Source organism: Chroicocephalus ridibundus, chromosome 1 (assembly GCF_963924245.1).
Source record: "Chroicocephalus ridibundus chromosome 1, bChrRid1.1, whole genome shotgun sequence".
In the NCBI taxonomy this organism is placed as follows: domain Eukaryota; kingdom Metazoa; phylum Chordata; class Aves; order Charadriiformes; family Laridae; genus Chroicocephalus; species Chroicocephalus ridibundus.
The window spans coordinates 165,450,756-165,463,577 of record NC_086284.1 but is presented as its reverse complement, the minus strand read 5'-3'; the positions used below and the strand labels follow the sequence as shown (position 1 = coordinate 165,463,577).

The 12,822-nt window shown below is 44.0% G+C and overlaps 1 protein-coding gene across 4 annotated transcripts in view; it reads right to left on the bottom strand.

Moving 5' to 3' along the window:
* EP300 (E1A binding protein p300) overlaps positions 1-12,128 on the bottom strand; it is a 65,163-nt gene extending 53,035 nt beyond the window's left edge. Inside the window, exons 1-2 of one of the 4 annotated variants that reach the window (XM_063322511.1) lie at positions 10,891-12,128; positions 10,149-10,769 (exon numbers count right to left, since the gene is read on the bottom strand). In XM_063322511.1, coding sequence (XP_063178581.1) covers positions 10,149-10,242 — 94 coding nt within the window. In that variant the 5' untranslated portion in view covers positions 10,243-10,769; positions 10,891-12,128. Of the gene's footprint in view, positions 1-10,148 lie in introns of all 4 variants that reach the window. The other 3 variants (XM_063322512.1, XM_063322509.1, XM_063322510.1) reach the window with 3 other exon arrangements.
* Positions 12,129-12,822: the final 694 nt, after the last annotated feature.

The following is a 12,822-nucleotide window of genomic DNA, read 5'->3' as shown; positions in this document are numbered from 1 at the left end:
CCTGCCTTTGACAGTGTCTGATATGCAAGATGCAAGGAAGCTGCCAGCCTGCGTTGGAAACCCGCATGGCACCAAAATGGACTTTAAACTAGTACCGATTCAGAGTGTGCAATCAAATTCTTTATGTCAATAACACATCAGTACCTTATCAAGCAATCAATTTTCAAACGAGTTACAAAGTATTTATTTCAAGCTAGTGTTACTGCAAGAGCATCTGGCAGCACCAGCGATATAACAGCTCTCAAAGCGTGCAAAGCAAGGTAGAGTTTTCTGACAACACTTAAAACACGAGGAAAACATATCCAAAGAAATCAACATGTGGGTTCAAGTGGCACGTGCGAGTTTCTTTTGCGTGCTTTCTAGCCTACAGTCATGATTTTGTCGTTTTCTCATTTCTGGATTAAAACAGACCTCTATTCACCTTTCAGAATAAAACAGGCTTTTCTATCAATATGGAGGTTACCAGGTTCTAGCAAATAGGCTGCAATGAATAACACTAGTTTTCTAAGAACTTGCCCACATGCTACAAAACAGCAGGAACGCTTTACTCTTGCGTGTACTGTACCCTTAGGCTCCAGATGTTCAAGCATTCAGGTCTCAGAGAAGAGTTGGTATGTCCCAAGAAACAGCATCACATGTGAACAGTGATGCCTGAAGAACCCTCCACGCCCTCCAAGACATGTAAAAGAACTTACTCCACCGCGTACCTCGCTGCTGATCTTAAAGATGCAAGAGACTTTACAGTTCCTGTCCCTGCATCCCATTTATTATATTCTGAGCACAGACATATCAAATTAGAAAGCTGCTGAACAGTCACCTTTTTGCACAAATGTTTCTGGGCTCCAGAAGCCTATCAGTGGATCAAATTATATCACAGTTGTTAGGTTCACAATGAAACAAGTGGACAAGGCTTAATGCAGGGCACTGAATACAAAGCATGCATGTGACAGGGTTGACAGGAGCCACAGATGATGTTGGACTACGCAGAAAACATGATACCTTTCAGACCAAGAACAACAATAAGCTGCTGAGGTCAGTATCTTCCCTGCATAGTGACATGAAAGCTATCCAGGAATCGAACCGGGCCGAGATGGAACAGAGAAAGCACCCAGAGGATACAACCAATATTCCAGAGAAACCAGCCTTTCAAGCTCGCAGTCAACAAACAACTGCATTACAGGCCCTAAAGTGTACTGTCTGAAATGCCCTTAAAAAAAGCCAGAACTCAAAAACATAAAAATAAAAAGAGCAAAACAAGATAAGGAGACATATTCTCACAAGATGATTCCCAAGTACCCATGAAAATGCAGAAGCAAAGGTGAAGCACAGACTTGAAACAAAGTGCTAATAAAGAAAGTCATCGTTTCCCAGGGCCTCTGCCATGGCAGAAAATTAAGCTAGACATGTTCAGACAGTTTTATCAGGGGATAAAAAAAAAAAAACCAAACATGTCTAAGAAAGAGGCAAAACTCTAAGATTCCTACCAGGTGGGCGTGAGAGAACTTTGCTATACAGCAGTTTGAAAATCAGATTTATTCTTCCCATTAAAGCCCATTAAGGAAAAGGCTTTTCATGTAGATCCTCTATGAAGCCACAATTACACAATGGTAAAAAAAACCCTGCCAAACCATTTTTTCTAACTTGGAATGCAGAATTAATTTAATCTACTAGTTTGATCCAAAATGAAGGGGAAAAAAAAAAATAAATCTGGATTCATCATTGCAACTACTGCTTCCAAAACCCGTATATAGGAATGTATCCCTATATAGGACATCAGTCCATATATATATATGTGTATATATAGGCACAGTCCTCTCTATATATATTGGGACATCAGTCCCTATATAACCCTAACTGTCACTCACCCCAGAGTGGAAGTATGATGCAGAGGTCTTCACTATCACTTACGCAACAGCAACGGAGAATTCTTATTCTGTATTATGCTATTTGGGTAACAAAGTCTTCAGCATTAGACTTCGGTATTAATTCTGTTCCCTGCAAGAAACTGGGGAAGCGCTGCCTCCTCCTTCCTTCCCTGCTAATCCAGGGAAGACCTGAATTTGTTCACTACATCAAGAAACTTGGTAATTTGAAGTAAGACTGCAAACAATACATGCAGAAAACACATCTTAAAAGGACATACTCAAAACCACTGAAGGACAACAAATGCAAAGGCACTAAACAAGTTAGCACATCACAGTAACACCTAACTTCAGGCACATATTTTTTTAAAACAACCAAATGTTTGTTCGCCAAATTCCAATTCTCCATCTAGAATGCACATGATAACCAGATACAAACATAAGTAATTTACAATTGTAAACAAAAAAAGCATTCTAAAGAAGCCACAACTTATCATTCAACATCTATTGAAGTTCTGAAACTAGGACCTCACTCTCTCCATTTTTTTTAAGCTATCCCAATTCCTATTCAAACACTTGTGTCAAACACATCAACTCTTGCTTCAGGAAAAAAGTCTCAATTTTGCAAAGTCTCAATAATCTGCATGTTTAAGTCCTACTTGTCCCAAACTAATATCAACAAAAATGCTAATTTTAGTAGATGCTGGCTGATGCTTTTTAAAAAAAAACTTCAGAAGAAAACTGTATTTATAACAAACTGTTTTAATTTTCATTATCATATTCAAAGTTCTTCAAAAATCAGTATTTAGAGATACAGCTGATAGCAGTGTTTACCACTGAAAACCATAGTGAAAACTCAATGGTTACGATTCGGGAATAAGGAATTGTAGCTGTTCCAGGGAAAAAGAAGTGGTGCAGTCATATGGAAAAGACTGGATGCAAGAATCCAGATAGGGGATGTTTTATGTTTTAACATCACTTAAACAGGAATTTCAGAGACACAGAGGTTCGTGTACCCGCCTATTCACGCTGTTACCTAACACACTGCAAAGGTACTAGTGTTGCCATCACCGATGACCCAAATAAGATGAAGTTTTGACATTTTAATTTCAAAATGCTGAAGTAACACAATTAATAATTTCCTTGTGAACATGAGGCTGTTTGCATAAATTTCACTGGGCTACCTTTAAATTTACTGAAAAATCTCTAAATTAGTATTCTTATTCCCAAGACTATCCTGCGTATACCACTGAAATTCCCCTAAAACCACCTTAAGCTATCTATGGTTGGTCCGTGGTGTTGTTAAATAGTAAGAATAGCATTTCAGTTGGGAGTCTGATAAATTGTGGACCACTCTGCATACAAGTCTGGAAACTTAGAGATACCTCGCTGGTCTGCTATACTGGTGGGCAAAAAATGGCTACATGCAGATACAAAGGCAACGCCCGTATGTGCACAAACACACTGAATCAGATTCATTTTAGAAGTGATTACAAATCAGTTTCAAAAAAAGAGTAAAGTTCATTTCATTGTCAAGTTAATGACGACTTTGAAATGATGCAATCTGCGTATACAGTTACCAGAAAGTCAAGGCAGTTTTCCGAGTATTACTGACTTGAGTTCATTCAGCATTACTCCTGAGTAAAATCAAGAAGCAATGCTGAATTTACATACAAAAAAATATACAAGTAAACAAAAAACAGAAGTCAGAAGATCAGACTTCTTTATCTTGAAGCAGTAAACTCCCCAGAGCTCCTGAAATTATATTCAGGAATACGTAAAAGTTAGTTTAACTTCAGCAGAATTTGTACTGAGCAAGCCATACACCAACATTTTGTCAGAGTTTTATTTTTTACTATAATTCTAAAAAAAAAAAGAAAAAAGATTATGTTGTAAGAGAGGTTATCTATTCACATGTATTTGGGAGTTCTACAAAAACAGAAACAGCAAGTCGTGATTCTGCAAGCAAACAGATACGGTTCAAACCTCTACTTACACCTCGTACGGAGAAGCAACAGGAGGTGCAGTATAGAGGTGTTCTGCACCATCAGATGGAAAAAGCAAAATCTTTCTCTGCCCCATCTCACAACGACCAACAACAGAAAATAACCTGCACTGTTTTTAAGGATCCTGTAACTAACTTGCACTTTTTTAATGAAAGTCTTAGTTCGGATCACAGTTTCATCTCCTTGCTGTTCCAGTAAACACGCCTGACATCATTAACTAAATCACAAGTCACTATAATTTGCTTTCATCAGAATTTAACACTCCTTTTTCTGATTTTCTTCAAAAAGTTTTGAAAGAAATGTGTGCTTCAAGAAGAATACAGCACGCCAAGTTTTTAAGAGAACTTTAAAAACATTCACATGCCAATCCGTTTTAAGGAAACATTGCTATTTAGGGAGAGAACGAAGTCACCTTGTCAGATTCATCACTGGTCAGGGAGAAGATTTCAGTGAATCACCCCAGTTCAAGTTCTACTTGAAGTTCTATGGATTCAATGTAACCATGGAAGTTTTTTGTCAGTGCATACAACCATATGCAGAGACAGATGTATTTTACTTCAGCCTGCTGCTACAGTTTAAGTAAAGACAGAAAAGCCAAATCCTTGGAGACAGGTGTGCATTGTTTATCTGTCAGGGAAATCTACACAGCAAAATTACTCCATTTGTCAAATAATAAATCTAAATGACTTTTGGCCAAGCCCTCTCAGAGGGGGCACTAGTTTGGGTGATGGGAAAGGTTAAAGCAGTATCATTACGATGTTGGAACAAGCACTGAAAGGCTGCTCCTGCTGAAGCAGCTAAGCAAGACACCGAGGTGATGCACCGGAGATAATCAAGCAGCCTACAGATGCAAGAAATACACACTAAATCATGCAAAATTAGAAATAATAAATTCATTTTCTCCAAGTTGCAACATACAAGTAACCAGAATTCTTACAGTAGAAGTTCAGCATTTATCCCCAGTACTTTATGAAGCCCATATCCCCATAAAAACTAAACCCTGAGTCCGCGAGACGCTTCCCCAATAAACTTGGTTTTCTGCAAATACACAACTGACCAATAACCTGAACTAGGGACCCTCTAGAACAAATACAAACCTTGTTCCAAGACTGTGAGGGACAAGATGCAAAAATGAGTAGGTTCTTTTTTTCATCTAGGATTTAAATCCCCGAGTTCAGCAACAAAGGTTTTCCCTTTAATATCAAACTTGTGAATCCGTATTTTTAAATTGCAACTGTAAACTGCTTTTCTAGTCTCAAAGGTTTTTTATTTTAAGTGCTCAAGATTCAGTTTTACATAGCGACATTTATGGTCCTTGTGTTGTAGTGGATATTTCCTTTTTTAAAAAATAGGTACCTTTCTAACACTGCTCAGAAGTACATACTTATGTCAGAGACACACACACAATCACTTGGTGAAAAGAGCAAAAAAAGCAGAGATATATCAGTTTGGAAATTTATGAGGTTCAAAAGTCTGCAAGATTTTCCTTATAAAGTTACTAAGCACCATATGAATGACTGATTTACTTAAAAAAAAAATCTTGCAGACTTAAATTCTCTTAATTTATTCCTAATGCAGTTACTTCAAGAACCTACTTGGCTACAAGGCAAAGATGCCCATTTTTGCCACTCAAGCATCCACCACTGCAATACTCAATTTACAGTATATGCCATCCATCAAACCATATTTTAAAGCATCTCATCTCGTAACAACTAATACTTGGGGAAAAAAACAGCAAAAAAAAAAGTGGGGGGTCTCAACAAGAAGGGATAAAAATATTTATCTGATGGCTAAGTTAAAGGTAGCTAATTGGTTTTAAACATTAGCCAGAAAACCGATTTGTGAAAAGTATTGAGTTTTAAAAGTAGTATATACAAACACTAGGAAAAAAAACCTTAGCTGTCTGAAAACAATTGAAAACTGTGCATATGCCTCTGGAAAAGGCAGTGAGACAAGACTAATACGATTCACTTCAAGTAAAGAAACATCCTAATACATTTGGAAGAAATGAAAGATGACTATCAGTCAAAATTGCAGTAGTCCAGGCGAGAAGTTTTGTTACAAATCTTAGACCTTTGATGTAAGGGAGAGTAACGTTTTAAAGGTCAGAAGCAGTTCCTTGAAAAAGGAACATACAAACTTTACAAAAGACGGATACTGAAAGGGAGACTGAAGATGTGCTATTACTCAGAAAAACGTGACTTTTGGATGTAGTAAACTGAAGGATGTTAAATCACATATCACAAACACATACACTGATATAACACACATGCCAACTAATTGTAGAAAACTGACTTCCAATGTTGCAGCAAGCCAGAAACTCTAAGCACTTAAAATCCTATTTTCAGATCTAGCAATCCAAAGACACGATACCATACAAATACGCTGCAGCAGAGAGTATTCTGTTTTTACTCCCTGATGAAACACAGCAGTTCTGAACCCAGAGCTCAGAAAGCTTTCCTAGTTCACAGAAAATGGTTTGTTTCTAAGGGGGGGATGGGGGTGGTGTCTGTAAAACATGATTAAACTCTCCCTTCCTGAATATACCACATAGAAATCTGAACGTAGCAATTTCAGCACACCTGCATTACTGCAGGAAAAATTGAGGGGTTCACAAACAGAAAGGCCAAATAAAAAAAAAAAATCACTGGTTTAAGGTATCCAGTTAAAAATGTACCTTTATGAAAGACTTCCACTCATCTACTCAAGGAGATAACTCTTTAGGATGCACTCAAATTATTTTGTTATATAGTGAGGGCAGAAATAAGATTGATATACACCAGTTTGCTAATGCAATGTTTAAGAGAGTCTTGTTAGACTAGGTGCAACATATGAAAACAAGCTAAGTAAATGAGCTACACTAGCAAAGCACTTATGTCAATGTAGCCATCCCAACACCGAAGAGCTGCCCCAGCATCCAGTGTCCGAACTCACATCCCATACTCAGGATATTGTACCAACAAAAGGTAACCCCATTCTAGAGTTGTAATGACCCTCAGAAAGCTTAACATCTGGACAAGATACACATATAATTACCATTCTTCTTTGCAACAAATTTAACATTTAAATAGAGAAAAAAAAAAGTTCCAGAAAAACCTCTGTCAGTCTAAGGGAATCCAGAGAGTCCTGCTCCTGAAGCTATTCTAGAACTACACAACGTTTTGGTTTTTTTTAAAAAAGAGACCATTCTGAAATTCTAATATACTACACAACACTGACAATACCAAGACTTTCTAAATTACTTCAAAATGTTTATTACGAAGTGTGCTACATACATTTCAGTTTCCCTGTAAATCTATGTTATTCTTACCTCCAAAAGAAAGAATTGGTATTCATAAAGCAACTCAAAACTACACTAATACAGCACGTTTTATGGCAAAGCAAATTCTGAGTAGGGAACACACGAACCATTGAAGACTTTTAAGACAGAAGGAGATGCAGCACTGCAACAACAGTGGGAAATGCAGCTATATTTGGCTGCTGCCTAAAAGTCAAGCATATTAGGGCAATCTTTGCCAACTTCTTTTTAGAAGGAAACCACCACCATTTGAGTTTAGTACATTTCAAGCCCAGAATATCAGTGTCATCCAGGTCTACAGTGAAAACATGAGTGAATTAGAGATTCAACTTAGCCTTCATATATATATATATGCACTTAACATCTGCAAGTTTGGGAATAAGTTAGAGTCAGTCATTGTTTTTAGCTATCTAACAAGCTAAAATAGCATTTCAGATTAAGAAATGAGCCCAAAAGTTAACAACAGAAGTAACACACTGGAAGATCCACTATGCACATGTGCTGGAAAGAGTTGCATCAACAGTGCAAGTTTCTTACCTTTCTCCTTCCCTCTCTCTAATGACGCTGTGAATCTAACAGTTTTAAAAGAGTGCTTGAGTAAGTACATAAGCACCATGTTATTTATTTTCTATAATTAACTAAGGAGCCAGGACAATACAACAGATTCTATAAGTGGAATTTACTTAACGAAAGCTGCTTGCACTATTTCAAAGCAAATTTAAGGAGCAGATAGGTTAAAAAAAAATGTAAACTTCAAAGCAGTTTCCCACAACATTAAAAGTGTGGAAAAAAAAAATGCAGCCTCTCAAGCAGCAAATGAAAAAATATAACCCTCAGAACACTCTTATTGGTTAAAAGGTTTTGGTTTATTTTAATTAGAGAAACAGACATGATATCATGTTAAAAAGCACAGAAAGTGGAACTGTCCCAAATACAGGTAATAAGTTATCAAAAAAAAAATATCTAGAAGAGTAAGAATCTTTAATGGTTTTTACGTAGTGTATATACAGTGATCACACCACTATAAACCTCCGCGTAGCTATCAGGTGATGACAATCTCAATCACTTTGAGAAAAATTATCCCATTTGTGCACTACTGAAACTGCCCAGCAGTCCCTAGTGTTTCACCGTAACTGTAAAAAGCTCACTTGTTAAGCTGCCCAGTAAGCTAACAATTAAAATAGACTAAATATTCTGTGAAAATCTGCACCTGTGAAACTGAAATACATTCACAAGTTACCCAAACTGTATTTGATCACAACTGTCTTAAGATGAATGCATTCATCTGAATCAAAACATGCCTCTATCTATCATATTTTTTCAAGTATCAGGACTTCATTTTTATTTCGTGTCTCTAAACAGAGCAAGATAACCACTGTCAAGACAAATTAAAAATGGTTACTACTGAATGAAGTACTGTTTTCCAAGCCTAGCACAAAACCCCAACAACGAGCTCTAGCTAAAGATCAGCTTCTCCAACACTTTTACTCTCTTACCAGAGACCTGTTGATATTAGGAATAGTCACGTCCTCCACTTACAAAGCAATATTGCCTGTACCTAATACGCTCCAAAAGTTACACACAAACTTTTCAAAACTACTACGTCATTCATCAAGAATAGAGAAGGCAAAAATCAAAATTTTGAAGATGATTCCAAGTAGAATCACATCCACTGCTCACCCAAAAACCGGCTACTAAAACCTTCCATTTACTGTCAAACAAGTAGCTTCTTATTAAAAAAACCAAACAACTCTTCCTTTTTCTTGCCAGCTGTTAACTGCATCGAACAAGACCAGTGGCTTCAGAAAAGCTACCACTCACCAGACTCTGGCAGGAGGAGGCCTCCTCCATATCCAATAGTCTAAGAAGATCTAAAGTGAGTTCAAAGAAACTCCTGTGGGACAGGTGACCAAGTACTCTCATAGCAAAATGACACCAAATACTCATCTGCTTCACAAGAAGCATTAAAAAGCTGAACAGCCCTTTGTTACTCCCTCCCCCCTCCAGTACAACCAGTTCGTATTTGCTTGGGATTGGGACACACAAGATTTTCAACCCCTAGCTTGCCTTTGCAGCATCACCAAAGACCTTTGCAGGACTGCAGAGAAGCCCCTTTATCTTCACAGCCCTTAAGTCTACGGGGGGATTTCAGACATTTTGGTCTCGCAGCAAAGAAATGGGAGATGCAAGATGAACTACACTCCATATTGATTCTTAATGCAAATAAAGTGAAATAACATTTCATTTGTAAGAAGATAAGAGTCTCGATAAACCTTATGCCCCAAGCTCAGGATCTGGATTTTGGTTTTAGCTGTTTTTTTCCTAAAGTCGATGGTCTACTTGAACCGGAAAAGCAGTTTTTAGCTATCCTTCTGCAAGAAAGAGTAAGAAGGACTGTAAAAAGTAAATCAAATAAACAGACTGCATGTAAGGACAAAAAAAAGAAAAACAGCAGAGAAATAAATCTTGTCTCTAAACGAACTGTAAAAAAAAAAACCACTTGTATATGCAAAATAAAATAAGAAACAAGACAGTTTTGTGCGTACAAACGTACACATGTAATTCAACAATAAACTGTACAAAAGCATCATCTTTAGCACTATTTCGTATTTCTGCAACTGGCATTCAAGGTATACGCTTAGCAACGAGCTCAGTAATAACTACTATTGTGAAAGACACGAAAACGACGAACTGTTAAAGTCTTATCTGCAGTTGATCAAAAGCACAATAAACTGAACAGCTTTGCTTTGAATCACTCCCAAAAACACAGAAGGGCAGAAACATCCGAACACCCTCCCCATGCCATTAACGCCAATGGGTTCCAAACGGAGCGAAAAGGGGAGAAACGGGCAGAAAGGCCGAAGGGGGAGGCAGGAGCTAACAGCAGCGAAAGGGAGGAGGAGGTTTAAGGCAGAAGAGGGGAGAAAAGGGCAGTAACTGCGGCACCGAGAGGTGGGGAGGGCCCGGGCCCCCGAGACTGACCTGTGCCGTCGCTGGCGGACACGGAGAGCGCCGGTGAGGAGAGTTTAGGCCGCTTGGCTGAAGGCGGGCCCGGCTCCACCACATTCTCGGCCATTTTTAATTCTTTTTTAGACAATCACTCAGAGCGGAGAGACGGTGGTGGTGGGGGGGGGTGGGATGAACCCCGAAACCTTCACCTTCTTCTCGGGCCCCGAGTCAGCTGAGGAACAATAAGGCCGAGAGGGAGCGAGGAGGATCTGGCGGAGAAGGGGGGCCGAGTTCCCCTTTTTCTGCCCCTCGGGCTCCGGGAGGGCGGCAGCGGAGAAGCGCGGAGAAGGTGGGAGCTGGGGCTGGAGTCGGGGGGGAAGAGGCCTCTTCCCCCAGGCGAAAGGGCTGAGCGAAGATGGGAAGAGCAGGTAAAGCCCCCGCCAAAAAAAAAAAAAAAAAAAATTCAAAAAAAAAAGAGGCTGGTGGGTTGTTGGGGTTTTTTTTTTTTAGTTAAATTAATCCCGGCTGTTGTGCTGCTGATGCTTCCTCGCCGCCACCACCATCATCATCATCATCCTTCGGGGGGTCTCCTCCTCCTGCTGCCTCCTCACCGCCGCCATCAGCCTCTTCCTCCTCGGCGCCGTCCTCCTCCTCCTCATCGCCACAAGGAGGCGGGCGAAGGAGGGGAGAGGAGGAGGAAAAAAGAAAAAAAGATCACCGTCCTCTAGCAGCGGCTCCTTCCCCCTCCAACACCACCCTGCAAAAAAATACCCACCGCCCGCGACAGGGCTGGGGGGGAGGCGGCGGGGAGAGAGGCAAGGCGTGCGCGGGGTCCCCAGCTCCACTCGCTTCTTCCTCGCCCGTCGCTAATGGCTGCAGAGCGGGGAGCTGTAAGGATGAGGAGGGTGAGGATAAGTCCCAGGAGTCTCCGCTTCACATCTTGTTGTGCAGGGAAGGAGGAGGGGTTGTTGTCCTGATGGAGGCAGCACCGATCGCGGGATGGGAAGGTGGGGGGCGGGTTTCAACACCCTCTCTGCGTCCCCCCCGCCGCTCTCCTCTTCTTTCCCCTTCCTCTTTCTGTCGCTCTCAGTAGCAGGCTGCCCCCCCCTCCGGCGCAGGCAGAGGGGCCGATCCCACAGCAGCGGCAGGAGGAGGAGGAGGAGGAGGAAGAAGAAGCCGGCCCCTCCCCTCCCCCCCCTCTGCCTACCTTCCCCCCTCCCGGGCGGCCGAGGATGGCTGCGAGCGCTGGCGCCGGGCAGGGAGGGGGGCTGCCCGTCTCCGCTGCCGCGGACCCACGGGCAATGCGGGGGGCGGAAAGCGAGGGAGGAAAAACCTCGGCCGCTGCTGGGGCGCGGCGGGGACTCCCTCTTCGCCTCGGCGAGGGTGGGGAAGGAAGCGAAGAGGTTGGTTGTCGGGGGGGAGCGAGGGGAGGCCGGTCAGCGACCCCTCCGAGAAGAGGAGGGGGGGTAAAATTAAAATAATAAAATAGAAGAAAAATTACGCCGGGGAACCGGCCCCGGGGTGGGTTAAATGGCCGGGAGGGGGAGGGGGTCCTCGGCGGTGGGGGGGGGGGGGGTGGGGGGGGTGGGGCGGGACGGCGCAGGCAGCGCGGGGGCCGAGCGCAGGCTCCCTACTGCCCCTGCCTGGCGCTCGGCGGCGGCCCGGCGGCGGCCGCTCCTCTGGCGTGTGTGGCGGAGCGGGCCGAAGCGGGGGCGGAGGGGAGCGGGGGAGAGAAAGAAGTCGGGGAAAAGGAGAAGAGAGAAAAGGAGAGAGAAGGGACGGGCGGGCTGGCGCGGAGGGGTGGGGTAGGGTGGGGGGGGGCGTCTCGGCTCCTCGCTTCTCTCCCCGTCCCCTGGCCGGGCCCCTGGGTCTCTCTGCGCTGCCCTCCCCCTGGCTCGCCCCGTCCGGCTCGGCCTCTGGCTCCCTCCCTCAGTCGCTCACACACAAACAAAATGGCGGCTGTTGTTTCTTCACTCTCCCGAGTCCTCGGAGGGAAGCGAGCGGCGGCGGCGGCGGCCGGAAATGAGCCAAGAGAAAAAGGGGGCGGGGCCAGGCCTCGGGGCGGGGCCCGGCGGCGCTGGCGCACACAATGGAACGCGGGGAGGGGTGGGGGGGAGCGGGGACCGCCCCGCCGCCGTCACGAGACCGCGCCCGTCCAATCAGCGCCCGCCGGGCTCTTCCGCAAACTCCTCCGGCTCCGCCCCTTAAAGGCGCAGGGCCTTTTTTTTTTATTAAAAAAAAGCAGCTCCTTCTTCCTCCTCCCCTCACGGCCTTTTCTGTCGGCCGAAAAGTGCGCGGAGGCGGCGGCCCGGGGGAGGCCCGCCGTAACCTGCGGCCCAGGGCGGGCGGGGAGGCGGCCGCTCCGCCCAGTACCCGCGGCCCGGCCCGGTTGGGCTGAGGGGTCCGAGCGGGGGTTTGTCGGCCGCCGCCGCCCTCCTTTCAGGGGTGTCAGCCCCCGGTGGGTTCCCCTGGGGGGTGGGGAGGTCCTGCGGGCGGGCGGGCGGGGCGCTCCTGCCGCCGGTGGCGGGCCTTGCTGCGCCACAGACATGGCAGCCCGCGGCGGCAGGCAGGCCCCGGGGCGGCGCGACGGCCGGGCGGGGGTACGGCCCCTCCCCGGGCGGGGATGGGGAGCAGCGGACGCCCCCCCATCTCATCCCATCCCATCCCATCCCAAGGCCCGGGGGACATAGGGAGATCCAGAGCCGCT